This window comes from Protopterus annectens, chromosome 6.part0, assembly GCF_019279795.1.
Source record: "Protopterus annectens isolate FY-2018-M chromosome 6.part0, PAN1.0, whole genome shotgun sequence".
Taxonomy (NCBI): Eukaryota; Metazoa; Chordata; order Ceratodontiformes; family Protopteridae; genus Protopterus; species Protopterus annectens.
In genome coordinates, this window is record NC_056737.1 from 1574356539 (window position 1) to 1574382654 (window position 26116).

At 37.5% G+C, this 26116-nt stretch overlaps 1 protein-coding gene across 1 annotated transcript in view; it reads left to right on the forward strand.

Annotated features, from left to right (window-relative positions):
* LOC122804857 (solute carrier family 15 member 2-like) overlaps positions 1-26116 on the forward strand; it is a 1359362-nt gene that overhangs the window by 1309401 nt on the left and 23845 nt on the right. Inside the window, exon 21 of the mRNA XM_044075020.1 lies at positions 20553-20657. Within this exon, the coding sequence (XP_043930955.1) occupies positions 20553-20657 (105 nt within the window). The remainder of the gene's footprint in view (positions 1-20552; positions 20658-26116) is intronic.

Consider the following 26116-nt stretch of genomic DNA (forward strand, 5'->3'; position numbering starts at 1 on the left):
TTTCTTCTGAAATGTGTAGCAATGATGTTCACTGGGAAGGGAGAAGATGATGAACCTTAGGATTTTGTTTTTGGTGACTTTCAGTATGTGGGTTTTGTGGTAAAAGTAGGGCATTTAATGATAGGCAATATTCTAATCTTAGCCAAAGAATATTATAGTTTGCTAGGACATCCAAAAGTCATTCTCCATGGCATACTGATCAGTGGCATAGCTTGAGTTTGTGCCGCCTGGGGCTGTCTTTGAGTTTGCCAACCCCCCCGTCACAAAATCATGGTCAAAGGGGGCCCCTCATACACAGCATTCCCCCTGCAGCCATTCCAATGTCCTGTTACTTGGCTGTTTCACCCCATTTACCATAAACACTGTAATGTGTATACTGATTTACTTCCACAATAATTATTTGGATTTCATTTAAAACTTTTATTTTATAGCACAAACACTAATAGGCATCTGCTAAACAAAGGCATACAGTCTCACAATGAAAACAGACTTAGCATTAAAGCATCTCTGCCCTTGAAACTCACATTTTTAAAACAGTATTGAAACCCACATTCAAAGAAAATGCATCTGGCCACTGGTGGATAAAGATTACCTTTGGGCTGTTTTCTAATCATAGGCCCCTTGCACATGAAACATACATGTGTTCTTTGATATACCTTCCTGGATGTATTAAATTTCATTCCTTGTATAATACAGCACACTTGTTAGAACACGTTTTAAATTTATTGTCTTGAACATTTTTCCACTAAGCAATGAAACAAAATGCATGAACCAGTAATGACAAAACTACCCAATTCAGAACATTTCCATCATAAATGTCTACTCAAACTTCTACAATCCACCAGTATCAATAAATATGCACAATCTCTGCAGAAATAAAAGTCATCTAAATAATTCCACATTAAAGAGATCTGTAAGATCTGTAACTAACGAAGAGGTTGCTGCTGCCAAACAACTTAATATTTCATTGTTTCATCCACAAATAAAGTGTTGGTTGCCCTTGAGGAATAAATTGGCAATGTTACATTAAAAAAATGATAAGGTAATAATATTGCAATAAGGAATGGATGGCAAACCGATAGGTTCATAGTTACTAGGTATCTCTGCCAAAGAGGACATTCTCAGGACTGCAGCATCCACTGATTCCACCCTCTTTAAAAGTACAACACAGTACAGTACAGTATCAGCAATCCATCTGCATACTGTGGGATTAGAACTCACAGCCTTCTGCATCCAAAGCAAATATTCTACCTGTTGTGGTACTAACACAAGCATACTTGGCCTAAGCAGTGCTGCTTATACCAAATTGATTTGTATTGTGCTAGCCTCAGCATAAGCAGCACTAAACTTCTCTACCCTGAAGAACTATGTAACACAAGAAATCTGGAAAAAGACAAAATTTATTGGTGGGGGGTACAAAAGTCCAAAACCAGGGACACATTTTAAACATTGCTTGTATAATCATAGAAATGTTTCTAGAATAAAATGCTTTGTGTTACCATGCATTTCCTGAAAGATAGGAAGAAAAACTTAAATGGTTATTATTATTTAGTGAATTCAATTCAACAGTCAGTTTCTCACAGATTTGTTAGAAAACCATAGATTTTAAGAGGAACAGACCAAAGGTATGAACCAAACATTCCGTAAACTTTGGACAGGTGAGAAGTATTGTTAACTGCTTGAATCACAAGGGGGGGCTGGTGGTATGGGTAGAGGGTTTAGGCTCTTGCTCCTTGTACCTAAGGTACAGGGTTTCAGTCTAAGTAACTCTAACTAGCAGTTATAACTAACTGGGACACACACACACACACACTATAACTTGATCCTGCCTGCCAATAAGTACTACAAACAAATGAAAAGCATTGAAAGCAGTGCAGTATAAGTATATTCTAACTGCTAAGTAAACAAATTGATAACACAGTACAAATGAAAGCTGGCAGTTAAGTAAACTACACACCTTGTTAAGCTGTACCTTGTAAGTAGAAGATGCCTGACAATAAAATGAAGCTGTCCTTGTAAGTAGAAGATGCCTGACAATAAAATGAAGCTGTCCTTGTAAGTAAAAGATGCCTGACAATAAAATGAAGTTGTCCTTGTAAGTAAAAAATGCCTGACAATAAAATGAAGCTATCCTTGTAAGTAAAAGATGCCTGACAATAAAATGAAGCTGTCCATGTAAGTAGGGATGCCTGCCAAACATAACCAATGGCTGAGTATAAGCATATTCTAAGCTGGCTGGAAATTCAAAATTAAGGGGTGCCACACGGGAATCATGGTACCCCATTATTTGGACCTCAAAACTGGTAAAAACTGAGAAATTTAGTACAGTTGAGAGGTATGAGGACATTGCTTCCAGAAAAAAAGAAGTTATAACCTCCCTGTACTCTTCCCTCATCAGGCCAATAATTGAGTGCAATGCCCCTTTTGGTGTGTACCTTTCCAAGTACATGCAGCAATTTCAGAGACCACAAAGGTTCCTCACAAGGAAAATTCAAGTTTTCAGCATCTGACCTATGTGGATCATCTGAAATCACTGCCACTTTATTCTGTTTCATACAGACTACTCACAGGTGATCTATGCCTTGCATATAAGGCAGTTTTTGACCCTGCTTTATTGGAAATGCTGCATATCCTCAAGTCAAAAGGTATATGGATTACTCATTCTAATGACCTTAACCTGGTATGTGGCATTAATAGACCCTGCAGATTTTTCTCCCAGAGGTTACCACACCTTTGGAACAGACTCCCACTTCATGTCAAACAGAGCACCTCATTGGCCCTCTTCAAACACAATCTGGACAATTGGATGGGTAACCATAAATTCACCTCATGGGTTTCACCTGTGTCACTCTTGGATAGGAGCAATTGGTGCTGATCGTTGATATAAGGGTAGAACTTGGCTAGGCTTGAAAGGGTCCTAGAGCCATTATTCTAGTAACTTCCTATGGTCCTGTGATTCTATTCCTAGTATCCTGGCTACATCCACCATGACAAATACTGGTAAATATTTATGCAACAATCTTCCTTCCCCATGCAGTCTTCCTTGTCTTGGTCCTCCTGACACATCTGATTTGTTTGTTACTATATTCATCCAGTCCCTTGCTAAAATTAGCATTGCCATTAGAATACCATTTTTTTCCAAGCACCTGTTTAATTTGCTGCCTAGTTGCCCTTGGAGGAGGGTAAACAAAAAAAAATCATAATTTGTTTACATATTCAGTTCCCTTTAATTCCAGCATATCTTTTCCTTATCATTTAAAAATTGTTCCAGCTGGAATAGCCCATCTTTTCTTATTAAAATTACCACTCCACACTTTATCTGCCTTTCCAGCCCTATGTATAAGCCTTCCCTCTTACTTTGTCTTATAGTGTTTTCATGTTTTGCATATTTTGGACATGCCTTCTGCAAAGACACTATTGAGGCTTCACTCTTAATTATATAGGTTGTAGTTCTCTCTTTTTTCTGTCTCTCAACAAAGTTATTTACATTCCAGGTCAGTATGTTAACATGTCTTAGTCATGTATACTTTTCTCACATTTGAAATTCTCCAATCTAGATATATATCTTAACTGTACATATTTTTGCAGAATGTCGAGATTTTTGCCTTGTATTTTTGGTCTGTTTTTCATACAGTTGTGGTTTTCTAGCAAATCATTGACATTCGTTAAAGATTGAAGTCAGAAAATAATGACAGACATTTGAGTTTCAGACTTCATACCCTTCAGAACTCTATCAACTTTCTAAGTTTGTAAGAGCAGTATTTAAAAATTGTCCCTATTCTTGGGCATTCATCCCCCCATTATTTATGGCTTTGTCCAGATTTCTTGCTCTGAGAGGCTGAAAGGTATGCTTATATCTCATATTTCTACCCTTATCCTGCTTTCTATAGATCTCAACATTAGAAATTTCATCTTCTATCCCATTTCATAATTCTTTTCTCTAAATGCTTTGATTCTGTCTAGATTGTCCCTTCCCCAATATTTCCTCCCACCCTTTCTGCAAACTATGTACACAAAGTGAATGCATCATCTCACGTCCTCATTCAGAGACATTGCTCCCTTGGCTTATCAGTTCACTCACTCAACTATAGCAATGTCTTTCAGCTTTTCCCAGTTAGGGGTCACCACAGCGGATCACCAGTCCGCAGATTGGCAGTGAATTTTTACAGTGCCAAGTTGCCAGCCCGATGCCTAACCGTCACGGAAGGCACACCCACAAGTACACGCACCTACTTGCATGTCTTTAAAGCTCACTCAGCTGCAGGGAGGACATGCAGACTCTGCACAGAAGGAACTCCAGCCGAGAATCGAACCGAAGAACCTCTTTCTGTGAGGCGACAATGCTAACCACTAATACCTATTATTTATTCATTGCTCAGTTGCTAAGTGACCTCTCTTCTTGCTACCCCTTCCTTCTACTTCAGTTTCATTATCTAGTTTCAGCATTCTGTCATTTTCAGATTTTTGGTTATTCTTTCCTAAATATTATTTTCTCATATCTGCCTTTTTTCCATTTTCTTACATAATTCCCAAGTGTTGAAATATCTTCTTATCTCACCTTCGTTGTCTCTCAGTTCATACTCTTTTAGTCTTCACTACCCCCTTCATGGAGGACTCTCCCCATCATTTTCATTTGGTCCTGTCTTTCCTAGCATCATAGAGAAGGTGCTAAAATACCCATGTCTAGAGACTTATCCTTACTAAGTGAAAGATAATTTTATCAAAGGTTAGATCTCTCAATAAACTTAAAACAATCCAACAAGCAAAGCAGACATTATTTGTTGTTGTCAAACGCCCCCTCTAAGTAACCCATCCAAGTTATTTTTCAAAGTGGTTGATATTACTATGCAACAGTATAAATCTTCCCTTGTGGATAAAAAGCTTTACTCTCTTAATAATTATCTCTATCATTAAACCCTTATTTCTTAACTTATTTTCTAAAACATATTGTTAACCAGTACAGCTTTGATATAAATCTTTTGAAAAGCCTGTCATAGCACTACTTTTCTTTTTTTTCACACTTAATTTTATATTTCTTCTTACACTTTCCTTTTTCTCACTTAGAACCATAAAAAATGCACTGTAGCATCACCAAGTAAAAAAATATCAGAAAGCTTTTTTTAATAAAAATTCAGTAAAAAAATGAAAAGATTGAGTGTTTTCATCTCACCAAGTGTCAGACATCATTAGAACATAAACAGTGAGCAGTCTCACATATTTAAACTTTAAGAACCCATCATGTGACCAGGAAGTAGAATGACGACATATCCTTTCTGTAAACACTAGGTAGTAAAATACTATAAATTGCTAGAATATACCATAAAGTATTTCAGCTGTGGTCATTCACATCTAAGTTTTTATCTGTGTATTCTGGCAAACTGATATGTTTGGTATCCCATAATACCCATTCTCATTGTCTTTATGGAGTGCATCCATATGTCACAATTAAAACTATTGTAAAATAAGGGTAATAAAAATGATACTCATAAAACTAAATGTATTTTGCTTCTTATAATACCCAACATTAATAGCTACATTTTCTGTTTTCCTTTGTTTTGTTTTTAATTTGTGCAAAGTAAAGTAACTAACCAAGAAGGTGGAAAACTGGGAAGTTTGCAAATGTCAACATTACATTCTCCAAAAAGCTACATCATACACACCATCAGAATCACTTTTCATGCATTTACTTCATTCCATCTATTATACTTGTTTTTATTTCGCATTGCTACTGAAAGTATATACAGTATAAAAGTACTGGTTGACCAACTCCCACATTTGGGGTTTGTGACCCATACTGATCTTGTCTCTTTAAGTTTACTTTTTGTATCACAGAGGCTCATACACCCTTTTGAGAAAAGACATGTTCCTTCATCATGACTGGTCAGTTAAGAGTCCGGTACATTTATTTTTTATTTGCTACATTTCATAACCAAGTAGGAGAGCTCGATATCAGACCGTTTTTTTAGCCACAACTCAGGCAGAAATAGGTATCTAATCTGAAGACTATATTTTTCAACAATTTCCTTTAACATGAAGCAGTCATAATACAGTTCACTGGTACGTGCTGCTGAGGTCCTTTATCAGTGGGCAACAACATATGAGGCACTGGTCATAGTTCATATTCAAATGGTAAAGGCTGCATTGTTTATAGCATTCAGCAAGCACTGCTTATTAATCATACAACTCTGTTTTATTGGTATGCCTTTTTAATAATCTATATGTCTCCTCCAGCTGAGTAAAAGGAAATTGATAATAAAAAGTATTTTATAACCAAGAGATTTATACCTTATTAAGGATATTGCCCTGACTCTCAAGTAATCTGAAAGCTGAAACCCTTGACAACGATGTGAGAAGCAATCCAATGCTCACTACCCCCCATGACCTAATGTTACAAACTTTTAAGGAATCCAGTTGAGAAAGATAAAATGTCATGCAACTTATAATTGAAACATTACCCTCCCTAAGTAATATAACATCAATAACCAGTGTATATGCAGCAGAATATCTTTGGGTTTGAGAATAGTCAGTGACATTTGAGTCGTGTCACTGATGTCCTTCCTTAGTTCAGCATTGCAATATTCCAAACTCTTGGGTTGTCTCACCAAATAACCTAGACTTTCAGCCAAGTACCAAAGCCAAAGCCTTACATAGAGAAATACATCCAATGTATTATCTAAGCCCATGGGCATAAGGGTATGTAAACTGACATATAAACATAAGTTCTCAAACTGTCTCACTGCTAGTCCAAAGCAGGTTGCACACCCATCAGTCTGTTTTATGTGTGGTCATTAGTACCATTAATCTTCATTGATTCAGATAAGTGCCCTGTTAATGTACCATCTGGATTTTTTTTACTGCATTGCTGTTTGTTGATGTATTAGATGTCAGTTATGAGGGGAATATGCAATTGTGGTAGGTAAATTCCCTACAAGCATCTTCAATCCCAGTGCCTTTTCTGCTTGGATGCAGAGCATGACAAAATAAATCCTATAATCTGTTAGTTCTCTATTCCAAATACCTTAGGAACACCTTAAGTGCCTTACCCAAACAAAGGTGGTAGACCATTCCAATCCTGACATTCTGCCCATTCATAAGACAAAGTTTAAGAGGCCTAGGCATCATATTATGACTGCCCAGTCAGACTTGGATGCATCAAAAGAGGTTTTGGGACGCACAGTATGCCTTACATCTACTCGAACTACTGATACCAAGACACTGCCAGAGGGCTGTTTGGCATCGGAGTTTTGCATGTCTGAAATGACTGACGTTACCAGTGATGGTTAGAAAGGGTAACCCCTTTTAATCATTTCCAAAGGGCCCAAAGGTATACTGGGGTTTGTTGCTTATACTGCACATCCTTGTTAGAGAGGAAATTCCAGAATCATTCATTGAGGTTTTGCAAGGGTCAGAGCCTCCTCATTTAATCCAAGTGCGTGTCTCACCTAGGGAAAAGAAACAAAAAAATAAAATGTTTCTTCCCCCTAGGCATCCAAAGAAAACACATGGATGGATGTGCCACATATTGAAGGCCATAACAGCACTCAGACCACCATCTTTTGTAAGACTAACTACTACTAATCCTCATTCCACTCCCCAAAAGAGGCATTTAGACAATTCTTTTGAGGATGAAGAGGATGAATATGACTCAGATGCAGATTCCTTGACCTAGTCATCTCATATCCAATCACCAGGCCATGTGGTCTCAGATGATGAACATTCCCTTTCTGTTGACTCCCTGTGTAAGAAGCTCCATTTAGGAAACTGTTGTTAACATAATGCAGCATTTTGGATGGGAGTCTAAGCAGATTTTTGATGTTCAAATAAGGTACCATAACCTCTTGGAATTAGGCACCTGTGCCTCTGCACTGGTACCTCCTATTCTGGAGGCTTTTCTTGATGCCTTTACATCTACTTCCACTGCACCAGGTTCCCATCCACCAGCTCCTAAAAAGCCAGACAAGTTTTACAAGATAGTTGAGGACTTGAAATTTCAGTACAAAAACCTTGTGGTAGACCCCTCTGTATTTTCCATGTCTGCAGATAAACTCGCTAAGTTACTACCTGCTGTCAGTGCTCTTCCTTCAGATAAAGACAGCAGGGCAATTGTCAGACTGGGGGAAAGATTTATACATCTTCCACTCTGGCCTTTTGAGCTCTGAATTATCAGTCTCTGATGACTAAGTACTTATTGTTTATTCTGGGCAATTTAAATAAAACATTGCCCTCTTTGGAGGAACAGGCTAATATACAACAAGCTTTATCAATGGTGGCTCAGGCTTTATCAGTGGTAGTTCAGGCATCACAAGTGACTGAACACAGTGTTAAACACAAATATGATGCAGCAGAAACTTCCTCCAGGGCAGCTGCTACAGGTTCTGTGATCAGGAAGTATGCATAGCTACATTTTCACCCCTTCCCGGAGGCTATTAAGGCAAAGTTCCTAGATTGTCCCTTAAACAAGGACCTTTTGTTCAGGCCAGATGCTGCCAGTCTTTTCAAACAATTACACGAACAAGGTTAAATTATGAAGGACTATAGACAGGTCTTTATTACTTCTGTGCCAAGATAGCAAAGGAATTACCCTGCAAAACCCACTTTCTTTGCTTGCAGGGAATCTACACATTCTTATAATGCCAAGAAAATGCCTAGGAAAAGATTCCAGGGTAAACCAGACAGGAATTATAGATCTGGGAGGACTCCTTACTCAAACAAGTCTGCCTGACTACCATCTGTCCCCTTCAGTACTCCTCGGTCCACCACCCCCTTTCTAAAATGCTCACTTCAGCCCTAAAAACATATCTACTCATAACTTCAGATAAATGGGTCCTTTCAGTTATTCAAACTGGGTACAGCATGACCTGGAAAGAAGTGCCTCCATTCTTTGGCATCCTCCCCCCTCCAAAAAAACTGTACAGTTTCTCTTACCCATGACACAGTAGAATCAGTGCCTCCACAGAATGTGGAAAAGGGTTCTATTCCAGAGTACTCCTTGTCCCAAGAAAAAAAAAGAGACTAGAGACCAATTCTACATCTCTCCACCCTCAACACCTTTCACTTTGTTCCATCTTTCAAGATGTTGTCCCTGCATACTGTGCTTCCATTCATTCTCTCTCAGACCTTCCTGATGTTACTGGGTATAAAGGATGACTATCTCTACATTCCTATTCACTCAACTTTTAGGGCATTTGGAGGTTTTCTACTGGATTATCATGCTTTACATTATCTGCTTTGCCTTTTGGGCTCTTTGCAGCCCAGAGAGTCTTCACAAAGTGCCTCGCTCCAATTATAGCTTAATGCCGGATTCAGCAAAACCAGATATTCCCTTACTTGGTCAGTCTGTTAATACTGTCATCCTCTCAACAGATACTCTTGACTCATCTCAACTTCACTCTAGCTCTTCTTCAGGTCTGGGTTTCACAATCAAACTAAAAAATGCAGCAAAGAAACCAACCCAAGACCTTGTTTTCTTGGGGTGCAGACTAGACACCAAATTACTGCAGGCCTCCCTTCCTCCAGACAAAGTAAAAAGCCTACTAGGTTACTTCCTCTCTTTTTTGTTATCTTCAGCCCTGTACTGCAGTGGAGTTCCTCTGAGCATTAGGAAACATGGCAGCAACCATCCCCATAGTTACCCTTTCCAGACTCCATATGAGGAAGATCCAGTGGTACCTGAAGTCCACCTGGCCCCAAACTTCTCATCCTGTGAACACACAGGTTCCTCTCCTGCCTTGCCTGAAGAAGAAAATACTGAGGTGGATATCACAGATAAAGCTCAGCCCAAGTCTTCTCTTCAAACCAAAGTTATGACAACAGAAGATGTAAATAGACACATCAGATGATGCATGGGAACCATGTTTGAAAATCTAAGATCAGAACACATCAGTCTGAAAGAGATGAGGGCATTAATACACGCCCTTCCATTCTTAGAAACCAGGTCCCTCAAGAGTGTTCACAGACAACACAATGGTTATGTGGTAGATAAGCAAGCAGGGGGGTACCAGATCTTACCAACTGTGCAGACTGGTTCTTTTGGTGTAGGAGCATGCCACAAAAGCAAACCTGTCCCTCCAAGTGGTTTATATTCCCTCAAAGGACAATATATTGGCGATTTTCTAAGCAGATTACAGGAAGATCCTCATGAATGGATGCTGAACAGGGAGAGCTTTCCAGACATAGTCCACAAATGGGGAGTACCACAAGATAGATCTCTCGGCCTCGACTGAGAGCAAACAACTTCTGCTCTTTTGTACTAGGACCTACTGTCCTCAAGCTTGGAAGATAAATGTAATGTCCTTTCCATGGCGAGGAAGGTTATTTTCTGCCTTCCCTCCACTTCCTCTTCTTCCCAAGGTCTTATTAAAGATTCTAAGGGAACACCCAGAGATCTTACCGGTGATTCCCTTTTGGCCAAGGTGCTCCCTAATCTTCTACCTAGCCAAGGGCCATCACCAGAAATTAACCTCTATAGTGGACCTACTCACACAACAGAAGGGTTCACTACTTCATCCCAACCTGTCATCCCTCAACCTGACATTATAGATGATAGGATTCTGATCCCCTTTAGACACCAATTTTCTGAGGATGTACTTAAGTTTCTCCAGGAGGCAAGAAAGCCTACTACCAGTAAATCTTACATAGAAAAATGGAAAAGATTCACTATGTGGTGATAGACTAAATGTCAGGACCTAGTAGAGGCTAATAGCCCACTGGTCCTCTATTATTTGTGTGAGTTATTGCAGTCTAGCCTAGCATACTTAGCTATTAAGGCACACATTTCAGGCATATCTATGTGCCTACCTCTGGATCCTCTGCTTCTAGCCAGACTAGAGGTAAAACAGTTCTTAAAAGGTGTTCTTCACCTGAAACCTTCCAGGAAAGCTATTCTGCCTGCTTGGGACCTCTACTCTATGCAGGAAAAACTCCCTCTTGCTCCTTTTCAACCAGCAGCTGCTTCCTCTTTCAAAGTCTTTACTTGGAAAACTATTTTTCTGGTAACCCTTGCCTTTGCCAGATGAGTCTCTGAGCTACAGGCCCTTATGACAACCACTCTCTTCCTTATTATTCATAAGGATAGAGTATCTTTAAGGGCCAATCCTTCCTTCATGACAAAAGTAGTAAATGAACCATCTCTCAATCATGCCATAAATCTTCCATTTTCTTCCCTAATCCACAAAATACAGGAGAAAGAATTCTACATTCTCTTGAGGTATATCAACAGATCAGGTTCTACCTGTATAGATTAAGGGTACCCACAAGTCTAACCAACTTTTTGTCTCTTTCCAAGAGTCTAAGTCAGGAAACTCAGTTTCAAAACAAGTTATTGCTAACTGGATCTCTAAATCCATTTCCCTTTGCTACATTCAACATGAGAAGTCATTGCCCTCTCCAGTAAATGCTCATTCTACTAGAGCAGTGGCTTCATTGGGAGATCTTTCCAAAGGGAGTGACTCTAGAACAATTTTAGAAGCAGCTGCTTAGTCTTCTCTGCATACTTTCACCAAACATTATAGAGTGGATGTTTTTCCTAAATACAGAGGTGCCTTTGCCAGGTTACTCTGGTTTACTAGACAATTCTCTTATCCATTCCAGCTATCCTTCACACTTCTCAAGCTTTGGGAATCACTCAGTAGTTTGGAATACTGTAAAAGTGATCTAAGGAAGGACCTAGTACAGTTGTGAAAGAACTTACCATAACAGTAAATGTCCTGATGATCACTGTTGCAATATTCCTTTCCTCCCTACCATCCATCTTCTTTGATTCTTCCTAGACCGAGAGGTATCACAGACTTTCTGCCTCTCCCCTCTTAGCTGACCATTTTATTTTGTCTTTCAGGCCTCTTCAGGCTTCCTGGCTTGGAAATAGGCTGAGAATTTATGTTCGTAAATTTTTTTATGTACCCTTACACCTGCAGGTTTGGGTCATACTTCAGATGCATGGCTGTACGGAAGGTTTTGGCTTTGGCACCCTGGCCGGATGTCCAGGTTATTTGGCAAGCTAACCCAACAGTTTGGAATACTGCAACACTAATCAGAAGCACAACTACTATTATGGTAAGTTTTTACACAACTGTACTTTCCACTCTGTATTCTAACTTATCAGTATATGAGCATAATCAATTGCTGTTATTGATTGGAAACACATGCATAGATGCAGGTGAGGAAAACCAGGAAAGTGAAGAAATAGCATTAATTTATGAAGACCCTGAATGGATTTATTGCAGAATAGTGAGCCAAAATATATATTGAGTTCTCAATTTACTGGTTATAGCAGACTATTCCAAATTAACACCTGGTAAGCTATATTAGTTATAAAATTGTATGACTTCACAAACAATGTGCAATCCATCTTTCAATGCCAAGAATAAAGGAAGATGGTTTCAAGTACAGTGACAGCACTAATTTAGAGATAATCATCCACATTTCAAAGTCACAGTCACACTGTATTCCTCATATAACATCATAAATTCCTCAGGGATGGCTAAACTAATCACATCCTTCACTGTAAGAGTTTGCTGATTTATTTTGTTTTGAGGGATGGGTTGTTTTAGCCAGCAAAGTAGCCCAACTAAATTTAACAATAACAAACATGAACATTGATCAGGTACTAAAGGAGAAGTCATGTCACATACTGAAATTATTAATGAAGTCATTAATACCTAATAATCATGAAAACTTAGCCACATCACATTGTTTAAGATTTTACCCTAAGCAAGGAAATTCTATGGATTCTCACAAGCTGACCAGTCATCTGGTGACTATAAGTGCTTTTGAGTGACAGAATTTTAGAGGACTCCAATTAAATGCCACAGGACAAGACAAATTAAATGATACCAGTCATTAACATGTATAGTATAGGATTAGCACTATGAAACTACAGTATGATAGTATTGGTAGAAATATTCTGTGAAGTCACAGGCCCACAACAGGAAAGCAAATTATTATATAAGAATAAATTAAGCTAACCAGGTATCCACCTGGCAATGGTGGAACCACAGCAAACCCAGCAATTATTATATTTTCCAAACTTAGCAAAACGGCATAGAAAACTGCAACTATATAAAAACCAACCTGCCACACATGTCCTGTAGCCAGAAGATAATCTTTCTTCCTTGTATTCTGTTAAGGACTTCTTTAGAACCCTTTCCGAAGAAGTCCTTAACAGCGTTGAGTTGTTTTTTGTTTAGTTATTATATTTTGTTGTGCTTGTAAAAGAAAGCTGAGATTCACTTGGACTTAAGATGCTAAGGAGACTCATTTCACAACAGCGCATATGCCTCATGCTAATACACAGTATTAGATACGCATGCAGTAAAGACTCAGAAATTAAATATAGTGAACTCACACTGCAAGTCTCCAGTCACCAATGGAATACAGCAACAACCACTGCAATGTAGGCACAAGTATACTTCAACAACAGAAAATAGATAAAATAAAATAAAATAAAATGAAAAGACAGATTCAGCCAAAATCATCAAAGCTTTTGGTTAAGCATTTTTTTTTTTGCGTCATTAAAACAATTCAATTGTTTAATAGTTTCATACTCTAGTGATACAGTGTTCAGGCCATTTGTTCACTGAGAAACACTGGCATTCTGAAATTAATGTTGGAAACATACTTAGCAACCCATCTGTCTAACTGATTTTTTTATACTAAGTTATGTTCCTGTTTCTGTTGTAGAATAAGGTAGTTTGTTCCAGAAGTAGAGCAATTTGAGTAACATACAGCATCATGTGTATGTGTCTTATCTTTGTTCATTATTAAGATTATATATATATATTTTAAGCTCAAAATCAATTCTCAGGGCTTCTTAATTTTAAAACTTTTATGTTAGTATAAACATCCCTTGAATATAGCTGTACTGAATAATAAATAGGTTAAGCTTTTCCAAACTCTGATGGTATTTCAGATGTCTAATGCTAGGAACATGCTTAGTAAAGTTCCATTAAATTATCTCCAACTTTATATTCCAGAACTGGTCTAACAAGTCTTGCATAATTTTGCCACGATACCAGGATCACGTGAAGCAATACTGCTATATAACAATCCTACTTGTCCCACTGCTTTATTTTTAACATAAAATCTGATCATTAAATGAAAACAATATACGTTTTGTAATTATTAGATCTTTGCATTGTTTAACCTATTTTAAGACTATGTTATTTAGCACAGCCTGTTTTGAAACAGATATTTCCCAAAAACATTTGTATCCATGTACCTGCACTGAAATACAGTCCAAGTTTAGTTATTCAAGACTTAACATCCAACAGATGGTTGCTCAAAGTGATGACATCTGCATCTGAACTAGGACAATCGCTGTTTTGCAGTCATCTGTGTAGTTACTATCCCAACAGAAATGATGCAAAGGCTAAAGAAACAATACCAGGCCCAGAACAGAACCTTGAGATACTCAAGTATAGACAGATTCTTTTGTGGACTGTTCTCTAGTGACAACTAGTTCTTGGATTCCTTTTGTTAACCAGTTATTAATCCACCATACAATGTAAGGAACTTATGCATTTATTTATTATTTGTTGACATTTTATTAGCGGGAAAGTCTAACTGGGTGGGAACCCATTTTCAGCAGAGGCCCAGAGAGAAACGTTCCAAAGTATTACAAAACATTTTAAGAACAATAATTTTACAACCTTTAACAATAATACAAAAAACAATTACAACTTAAATAATTATACCAAATTAAGCATAATACAAAAACATTGGTTAAGAATAGATGCAACTTATATGACAATGATTTAATAATATTTAGAGAAATTTTAGCCAGTTTATATAGAAATTAAAGGCAAGTTAGTATAATGCAAACAGAAATTGCAATATGAAGTGAGAGAAAAGCAGGGCTATGGTATACTTAGAAAGAAAGTCAGAGAAGAGAAACTGATAGACGTAAGGAAGTGAGTGAAGAAGAGAGAGAAATGAGGTGTAAGGTATGGCTAGGTACTTGTGCATATTTAAGGATATAGTTTATCCAGAAGCAGGACTGTTTGCCCCCGGACGATTCGACCCCCGGACAGTTCGACCCAAAATCAATTATATATTCTGTCACATTTAAATGTACATTTGTTGTCTATGGGAGTACTTAGTGGATAGTTTGACCCTGGACTATTTAACCCCAAATATATTTTGATAAATACATTTTCATTATTTTATTATTCATTCAATTATACAATAAATTAACTCAAACTCTTCAATTTTAAATATATTTTATTTTTATACTTTTATTGTTGTTGTGTCTTTCGGCTTATCCTGGTTAGGGGTCGCCACAGCGGAACTCCGGTCCGCTAATGTTTGGTAGTGGAGTTTTACATGCCGAGTTACCAGCCCTGACGCACAACCTTCAACGAAGGCATGCCCATTCACGCATGCCTCCAAACAGAAAACGCTCTAGCTGAGAATCGAACACGACAACGTCTTGCTGTGAGACGACAATGCTACCGCAGCACCACTTTTTATACTTTTATTAATTTATTTAATCATTTCATTGTTTAGTATACATTTATTACATAAACTTTTAGACTTGTTGACAGTCTAAATGTGTAAAGGTGACAGCTTAACAGATGTCTTTACATGAAGCAAATACACTGCTATTCACTGTAATAGATTTTTTTTTAATTAGTTCAGGAAACAAATAGCCAACTACCAAGTCTCCCAAATCCTTTATCATTTATTTGGAAAAAAACATTTCCTATGTTAGGGCCACATGGAGTATCGTAAGAAAATGAGGAATACTTAAGGATAACTATGCATTACTAAAACACTACCAACACTCTTGTCTACCCTGCGTCAGTCCAGAGTTTGCTTCATTCACAAGTTAGTATTAATAAAAAAAGGATCTGTTCTGACTTTTGGATTGTATTTCTGTAAGTGGCTAAGTACAGCTCATTTGCAGGAAAGAGGGATGCTACCTCCTTAAAGAGACGATGAGGACATTAAGTCAGATGATTACAGCAGTGGTCACAGTGTTGAGTGTAATCCTGTCACGTGGGTTAAGCTAGTGGGCTGAACAATGTAAAGTCTGATAAAACAGTACAGAAAAAAGGATTCAAATAAAAGTTAACAATAATGATAGCTCTAGCTGATCTTCCATCTGCCTACTATAATATGTTCGACTGGTCGCCATAGACACTCTCGCTCTCACTGGCAGCATATCACTTTACTTAAAGCTCAAGCTCCTCACCTCTTCCCATGATGCTCTACTTACTTCTCCAGACTGAATGAGGCTGCTGTTTAGGTATAACTATCTGGGGTCGAATCAGTCAGGGGCGAATCGTCCAGGGGCAAATCGGCAAGGTCAAAACATCCTGTACCCGTTTATCCTGGTGTTGAGCAAGAACAAAGCCAGATTTGGTTAGGAAGTCTTTTGGAATGGCTTTGAAGGATGGGAGGAAGGGTATTGACCTGATGAATACAGATAAGGAGTTCCAGGCCTTAGCACCATGGTACAAGTACAGACAATGCCCAACAGATTTTATGGACAGACAGGAGTTTTTAGTCATTTGATAGTAATGACCAAGTGGAACACAGTTGTGTAGAGAAGTGTCTAGTGCTTGACAAGCAGATGGATGCTGGATAGTTTTATAGGTGGTAAGAAGCTGTGTATATGTTAGGCTTTTTAGTGCAATAAGTGGTGGGCTCTAAAAGTATTATTTACTACAAATTTAGCAACTTTGTTATAGCATTGCTCGTTTTGATTTTTGTGATGCCTGGAGGTTAGCACGTGTGGGAGTGCCATAAAGAAGTGTGGAGAGGAGATAAGTAGTGACAAGAGTAGTTTTGAAAGTGTAGGTGGGAAAGTATTTGGCTCTGTAAAGCATCTCTAGTTTTTGATATGTTTTTTCTTATGCAATTTTGTATATGCAGGTCGAATTTAAGATTATCATCCACTATCATCCCTAATGATTTGCTATGAGAAGTGACTTTAATAGTTGCGTTATCAAAAGACAGGACTTTAAATATTGTTTCTTCATGAGAGAGAGATTTGTGGGAAAAGGGGTTTTTTTTTTTTTTTTTTTTGCTTTGTTTATTTTTTGGAGGTGTGCCATGTTGTCAGATGTAGAAATGAGTGTGGAGTCATCTAAGTACTCTATTAAGGAGGCCTGTTGTGGATGGTATTGGTGAGAATGTTAAAGAGGAAGAGACCAAGATAGAGCCTTGGTGACTGGTAGGTATGGAGAGGAGGTGAAGTGCCATTTTACTGACTGATACCTATTGGACTGGTACCTTTGGAACCACAGAAGGGTGGGCTGAGAGAGACCTAGTGAAAACATTTGAAGTAGGAGTTTGCTGTAACAACTCTAGAAATAAGGAGGAGACTAGTTTGTTGTTATCTCTAGTTTTATTGAAAATATCTACAAAGGTTAGAATGCAGTGTTAGTCTTATGGGAAGGATGGAAACCATGTTGTGTGGAGAACAGGAGTTCTTCTTGCAGTAGAAAGTTTAACAACTTTTTTTGAATACATTTTTCAAGTATTTTGGAGAGGGGGATAAGGTTGCTATAGGTCTAAAGTTAGTAATGTATGTTGAATTTCCTCCTTTGTGCAGAATGTATGACTTTTTTCCAGAGAGAGGGAATGTGAGACTCCTGGCTTGACCTATTTATAAGGACTAAGACAGGATAAGGCAATGCTATCATCTGCTATATTTAAGTTACTCACTTAGAAGGTCATCAGCTAAAGTAGAGCATGGTTTGAGTTTGTTTAAGAATAGTTTTATATAGGATGTGGGCACAGTTTTGAAAGTAAAAGTGGATGTGGTGATACATGGCTCTTGGGCAGGGTTAGGAGTGGATGTTGTGGAGTCCTTGGTGAGAGATACTATGCACTATCTATAAAATGAGTTGAATTGTATTGCGGTTTCGAGTGATGCATTATTAGGAGAGGGGTTAGTGTTGAATTTTTGGCCAACTTTCAAGATTTCTTTAATGGCTGTCCAGAATTTTTTAGGGTTGTGTTTACTGTTCTAAAATTTATTATAGTATAATTTTTTTGTCTTCATTAATTTGCTTTTTACTTCAATTGCGAGGTATTCTGAAGTTTTCAAGATATTGTGGTGTTTTATATTTTTGCCATTCTTTCCATGCTTTTTCTCTGTCCTGCATTTGCATTCTGCTGTTTCTGGATAGCCACATTGCATTATTTGCCTTTAGTCGTTTCCTTCTAGAAGCTGCAAAGCTATTTAGGATATTGAGGAAACTTGTGTTGAATTAATTTAATTATTACACTGAAAGATTTGATTAATGGTAATGTGGGGCAGAATATCAAATATTTTTGATAAATCAAGTTACACTAATACAAGTTTAAGGTTTTGTTAGCAATCCCATTCCATGAAAATGACACAGTTGTTGGATAAGCAATTTTAAATGTAATATCACAGTGCATTAGAACTGTTTCCTTGGGCACCATTTTAAATGTTTCAGATCTCAGTTCTTTTAACAAGCTTGCAATTTTTTTTAATGTTCTAACCTTGCCAAGAGATTGTTTTTCTGTTTTGTTTTGTTTTTTTTTTAGCTGTGAAAAGTGCAAAGAAAGTATCATCAGCATTAGGAAGCTCCACATACACCAAACTCAAATGATGATCTTCGGGGGGGGGGGGGGTTGCAAGACTATGTGCACTCTGTCATAGGACTGATAACCCCTTGGCTACAAATTCCTTGCACTGCTAGCTAAAGTTTATCATGAGGATAATCTTCCCCTAAGTGTTCAAGGTATAATGAACTGCCCAAATGTTTAACCTTAGGCTGCATTTCAATGTGACAGTCTTCATTGGATGAGACCCTTTTTCATATTCCTGAATACAAGTCATCATAATTTGTAGAGAGTTTGTATACCTTTAACTATATCACAAATGGAAGTGCACTGTGGGAGAGGGCTAATTTTTTTAGAGCTGCTGCTATTAATTCTTCTAAGTTATCGCCTGTTAGCCGCATGTCCCCAGGAATTGAGATTATTTGGCACTAGCTCTAAGCTGTTAATGAGGGTACATAGCTTGATTCCTTACCCCCTCTATTTGCCTACTGTATGACTCTGAGTAACTCATTTAATTGGAAGGTGCTCCTGGGTCATCCTTGAAAAAGGGTACTTTGTCCCGTGGATTTAATCAGTTAACAAATAGATAAAAAATAACTTCCTATGGCTTACTAGATGGATGTATGTCAAGAATGCAAAAACTGTCATTTAAAAGAAAATGCTTTTGCCCTGCATGTGTACATTTATTGAATAACTATCTTATAAATGATTTAAAGAGGATTACTTTTTGTTCAGCTTTACAACAAGGAAATAAAGTGGAAATCTATGGGGACTTATAGGAATCCAGATGTTTATTTTTTTAAAGTTTTGTAATGGATGGCACCTACTGAATTTTCACCATATTGATTGTACAGGACAAAGCGTTGTTTTCACACGATGACCACATCTCATGCAGTAAGAAACAATGTGAGGTTTCCTTGTGTTTTCTGAGACCTAAAGAAATTTCAGGATAGGTTGTGAGTAAGACTGAGATTCCATACTATGATCTGGTCATTCTTGCAGCCGTAACTCACAGTGTATAAACAGTCAAACTCCTTAGAATCCTATTTCTTTTCATTTATTTGCAGTGTAAGTGGAACCTTTTTAACCATGATCTGGGTTCATAGCTGAGCTGTGAAAAGAAGATAACATAAGTAAAATAAACAGATAAGAAACTTAACACTAGTGGTACAGTTAGTGATGTACCTGCATAATAAGCAGTTAATGCAGGTAGTAATAACTGTATGCGTGTGTCTATGTATGTGTGAGTGTCTTGAGTTTTTCTGTAAGTATGTATGCTCTTTACATGTATGTCTATCAGTGGGTGCAGGGGTACTTTTTTACGTACCTATACTATTTATTTGTGTAGGATGGTAGGGCAGTCAGATGACCAGTTTTCCAAACTACTCAGCTGAGTGATTCATAGTCATACAGATTGTGTTTTAATGTTCTTCTGGGCCATGTAGTTTGTGAATGAATATGAACTGCATTAAATCAGCAAAGCACAACTCACCCTTTATGAGCAAGGTGAGGTACACTTCACAACTGCCTGACTATGAATTAGACCTTTTGAGAATACGTGTATGCTTATGCATTGTGCATTGCCAACTGTCTGCATAAACAACATCAGTGAGATGTTTGGTTTCAGGGAATCATTAGGCAAAGATAACTGAGATTACATTTTATTACAGTGTTCTTGTTAACCTTTGATCCACAGCATTTAACTGGTAACTGCTGTAAAAATGGTCAGTAGCCTCCTGAAATAGAGCTTCATGTTGCTAATGAAAGAGGAATGACACCAGAGTCAATTGTGTGTATTTGTGACAGTGACCATTATCTTGAACAGATGCCACTATATATTGTTTCCAGATGTCCATTTGAAAATAAAAGTTGCAGAAAATGCACATTTAAAGCATTTAAAGCAATCATATTACTATATCAACACACACACATACATCTATATATATATATATATATATATATATATATATATATTTTTTTTTTTTTATTATTATTTGTGTTTTTGTTTCATTTAGGCTCCTGCCAGTATGAAGTCAGTTCTTCAGGGTGGTTGGCTGTTGACTGTTGCATTTGGAAATCTGATTGTGCTCATCATAGCACAGGCTTCAGTGCTGGAACAGGTAATGTTTCATCTGACACAAGGGATAGTACTTGCAAATGTAATTATTCGATATATTGAAGGATTTAAAAAAAATAAAAGCAAATTGTGCATTTTTGAATGGAAACGTGTCTGTTGGAATATTTTAATCCTCTTCATAGCGAATGAATGCTTGTTGCTGGGTGTTATGTTAATACTTGGATATTGCAGGAAATGCCCTTGCCCTTCCAGCCACAAACCAAAGCAGTCAAACTTCCCTTTTCCTCAAGCTGTTTTCAAAGCAAACAATTTGTGCTAAGAGTATTATATTTCAGTAAGCCCATAGATAATTACTAGGGATGAAGAAGAACCTAGCCTACGTTCCTTAGAACATTGCCCGATTAAGTGACTTGCTCAAAGTTGTGCAATAGGCTAAGAGAGGCTGAAGGAATCAAACTCTGAACTATAAGAAGCTTCTTATTAACAACTTGTAGCCTTAATCTTCTATGCTAACTGCAAGACAGTAGTCTTTAATCCTTCTTCTTCTTCTTCCTTCTTCCAGGAAGATGGTCCCATTATTTTTTTCTAAACTCCCTTATGACATTTTGTCATCCTGCCCAAAATTTACAGTATTCTCATGTTCTTGTACTTTACTACAACTGAGAGTACTGAGTACACGTACAGGCTGTGTTTGCTGAAGTTCACTCAACCTTTTATTTTGTTAGTATGTATTATAAAATATAGCTAATAAACACTTTCATGGAAACCAAATTCCTTCAGCACGCTCACATACTTTTGCATGGAGCATAATACAAACCAAGGTGGTATTTGTGTTTCTTTTGATACAGCAGTCCTGTCCAAAAGCATTTCAACTTTAATAGCAGTTTTAAATAGAAGTAACATTTTAAGTTATTCTAGCTCTATTTCTCCCGTCAGTCTTCTTTTATTTCAGTTCTCCGTGGGTACATGACCAAAAGTCATTGCTTACATAACTGACTACAATAAACTTAACTCTTGATTGTTATTCACACAGTTATAAAAACAACAACAAATCATTTAAAACTGATCATAGTATGTTTCATTCTAATAAAGCAACAATGCAAAGAAATTAATAGAAATAATGCTAAAGGATATTTTGCAGAGGATTTACAGTCTATGCGTCCCTAATGTGGGGAAGTGCCCCTTACCCATTAATAAGTAAATGTACTGCATCTGAGTTTGCAGTGCCTCAGTGACAAGAGATAAAACTTAAGTTTCCCAGCAAAACCAAGTATTCCTTTGAGTATTGCATAATGCAACCTCAAATTTAATATGTATTAATAACCTGATTTGGTTACCTTGGCATTCTTAGGTTATGCTATGAAGACTGGCGATTATTAAGTCTTTCAGATTATTGACTTACGAAGTGACACTATGAAGTAAGTGTCACATTTGTTTAATGTTCAGGCTAATTACTTCAATGCTATACTAGCAAATTCTTACGACCAGTGGACCATCTAGTAAATTTAAACCATGTTAGCTGGACTATATTTATATGAATCAAAATGTTGTTCTTATGTTGCTATGAAATCATTTTCAAACCTCACTTTCAGTTCTGACAATGAACTTGATTCTTTTTTTACCTCTCATTTGTAAGTTTCATCATTTTTTCTCCCTTTTAAAGTAATTGCTGCATTCTCAATATATAGAAATAAGTTACTGTTACACTTATTTATCGCATGCTTAACAAAGCTTAAATGTAAAATAAATGCCATTTTCTCATTAAATAAGGAAGCAAATACTTTAAGTCCCCCTAAATGCTAATAAATGAATAGTACACTATCTGTAGCTACAATTTCTTCATTCTCCTAGTATCATGTAGGGACTTGCCTTATTTATTACATTTGTTAACCAGGTAAATCCACTAGACAAAAACAATCCTTTTCAATGGTAACTCAGAAGCGCTGTCCAGTTAAGTGGTTTGTTCAGAGTCACACAGCAGACAAACAGATTTGTGAGGAATCAGTGGCTGTACCTAGGGTGCAGGAAACAGCTCATTAGCAGCTTAGATCTTTAGCCCTCTGTGCTAACTGCCCTGACTGAACGTATCCTTTGCATAACGTTCCTCTGGATTCTTCTCAATCTTACAGTATTTACTTGAATTAACATACAAAAATAGAACCATGCTTAACATGTGGTTTAAGCAAAGCTACATATAAAAAGTCTACATGTAAGGCTAACAGCACATCAGAAGATCAGGATCCATTCTTCCTAATATTTGCTTTACAATCAAAAGTGCCTTCATATGTACATTCTGAGTGTGTTTATAAAGGGAACAATCCTAACAATTATCCCCAGAGCTTTACAACTTTCAGCTGAATTAATGATGTCACATTAAATGCATATTGGTAATTTTTGTTTGATTTACCAAAATAGATGATTCAGCACTTTTACATATTAAAATGAACACCAAATACATTGGCCTATAATGTTAGCTGATCTAACTGCTGTTAAGAAAGTGGTATTTCTTTATTGTTTTTCTACAATGATCCAGTATGTAAACTAGCTACTTATAGTAGTCCTGTTATAATGTAGATCTTTAGGGCACAGTTTCAAAACTCAACATTTGGCTTCTAAGAAACTAGTGAATCAAATTAAGTTCCTATCTAGTTAAAATTTCAGTGGTATTCTCCACATGTAGTTAAAGCAGAGCTACCTGTAATGGAAGAACTTTATTCACAATTTTTATGTTTGATTTTTGACAAGTCATGTATAGAATTGTTTGCAGCTTGGGAGTTGCTAATATAAGACCAGAGAGTAAAAGCACTGAGATTTAGTAATACACTGTTTTTGTAGTACTCAACATATTTTAAAATGAACAAAAATCATATTCAGCCAATTTATGTCAATAAAAAAAGTATGTAAGAAGCAGGTAAATGTAATGATTACATGTATAAAAGAAAGAAAAAAAAAAAGAAAAGAAAAAAATAGGTGCTTGAGGTCAAATTCCCCTAGCATCAAGTACCTAAATCACAAGATCCCAAGGAACAGAAAGCTGGTTGCTGAGTGCTATAGAAGATTATTGCTGTTGTGATTTCATAGTGTGTGATTCTTTTGGTTTGGGATATATATTCCTTCAAGTTCGTGTGACACCAGAGTTGGTATATATAAGTTCTGGAGGCTGCATAGGATTTGTGTCCTGCAAAGAACACATACAGATGGAGATTATACCCTTTTGGTATCTTGGGCATTTGTTTGGCATTTTGATTCCTCAGTGTCTTGTAAGTCAAGCTTTCAAAGAGGACCCAAAAAATGAATGGGAGTTATAACCTGATGAAAATGATAAAAGGTTAGTCTGAAAGTATATATTTGTTGGCACAAGGTAAGTCTAAGGGTAAAGATACTATTACAAGCTAAAACAACTGGTACAGTTTATTGGTATAGCATTCATACTCTATTCTACACCTTGTGTTTTGACAGATGGGGTAGTTTTGGTTTAATATTGATCCCTGTTCTAAATAATGTTAATGTATGTGCCTTTGTTTCTATGCCTTTCTTTATCTAATTTCCAGATTTGTTTAGACTTGCAGGGGAGAACACCTTTCCTGTTGTGCACAGTGCTCACCTATGGCACTCATAGGCCCTGTAAGTGCCTTTGAAAGTGGTGATGTACTAAATGACCACCTAGCAGACAATGCATGATACCCACTTGAGCCATATTCTTTGAAGCCTGTGCATGGTCCAGCTACAGCCACAAAATAGGCAGGCATTGCAGCACACTACCATACCTTCCATGTCACTTAGCATGTGCTAACAAACACCAGGATGATGTACTTGTGTCCTCATGAATCCATCAAGGTACTGTAGGGCAGGCCAGAGGTTCTGCAGACATGTCAACCACAGCACAATTCACCAAAGGACTGGAATCCACTGAGCAGGATCCTTAGCACTGATGTCCTGTTACTGGCTAGTAATATGTATCCTATGAAGCAATGTCTGTAACTCAGATGGTCAGTGCCTACTCTGTGAAGATTAATTTTGTTTTACATTTTGGAGTAAATGTTATGGAGATGATTTCCTAACATGTTCCATTAGGATCACTGGAAAATGTCTTGCGTGCATGCTTGGAGCACACCTATGTGCAAGACCAATACATATGATATTGTATGCACGCATGGATTCACTGCTTGTCTTTTCTGTTCCTTATCACTGAGGGCACTTACCAGGTTCTGGTGCTATCAGCTATAATGTGTGCTCCTTGCAATAGACTATAGTCACCTCATGTATGTAAATCAGTACAGTGGTTGCTGACATATACTACACAGCTTTGTTTCCACTAACACTTCTACTATGTGGCAATGCTTATAATCTTTCAAGGAGACATAGTTGATACATACTACTTGCAATGTTTTGATTTGTACACTGCTGCTTCATGATGTGTAGTATGGATATGTGTGCATGTATCTTTCAATGTGTGTTACTAGACAGTCATGTCCAGCCTGATTGTCAGACTACCAGCAAAAGCTATGGCATCAAAAGTAACAGAAATTACACCAGGAGATGGCAGCCATTTTGCACCATGATTTGGAGGCTGCAGTGAGAGGTTTGTCTACCACTATTGAAGGAGGTGGGCCAGCAGCACCGACAATCCCATTGGAGTGAGGACACTGCTGGCAAGTCATCTCAGCAGTCACAAGATGTAGGAGATATCTGTACAGGAGATGGTGGAGGAGGTACAGTCTCTGACAGTGGCTTTACTGGTGATATCACAGACTGTGACTATGGTGTCAAATCTGCATAGACAGAAAAAAGTGCTACCGCTATTAGTATCCTGGACTGCTACATTGCTGTGACTTCTGTGTAACCTCTTTTCTTAGTGTGGCCTGTCCTGCATCAGTCTGTACACTTCCATATCTCCCTTTTCCAGCAACCATAGAAACCTGGGTGAGACATGCAGATACATCTTTTGGCAATAAAGGAGAACTCTAGACTGAGTGTATCTCGTATTTGTGACTAAACGTGCAAGTTACACTCAGTCTACTGATTTCCATTATTACCATAACTTACTCGGCTGTAATAATAAACAAAGTGTGGCCTTTAAAACACTGACCATTTCCTCACAGAGGGGAATTGACATCACTGCAAGTGTTAGAGACCTCATGAATGGCATTTTCAAAGGGAGGCACTAATGTCATCTAACATATTGTACCAACCTCCTGAAGGCTTATATTTTAATGCAAGCCCCAAATCAAACATTTCAGGTGTGCCATGCCTTCCTCATGTGAATTTTCCTCCCCTAATGCAGTTTTAGTAAATTTTGAAAGAAGGACCGATGCCCATTTACCTAACTGCCTGAAAGAGGACCTCTCTTACAATATGTCATTTTCAGTTGTTCCCTTACCTGAGACTGGCCTCACATGCTTTCTTGATGATTTGTAAGTTACAATTGTAAGACCCTTAGAATAAAGCAGGACAACTTCCACATAGAAATAGAATGTTGCAAAATATAGGTTGTTATACAAA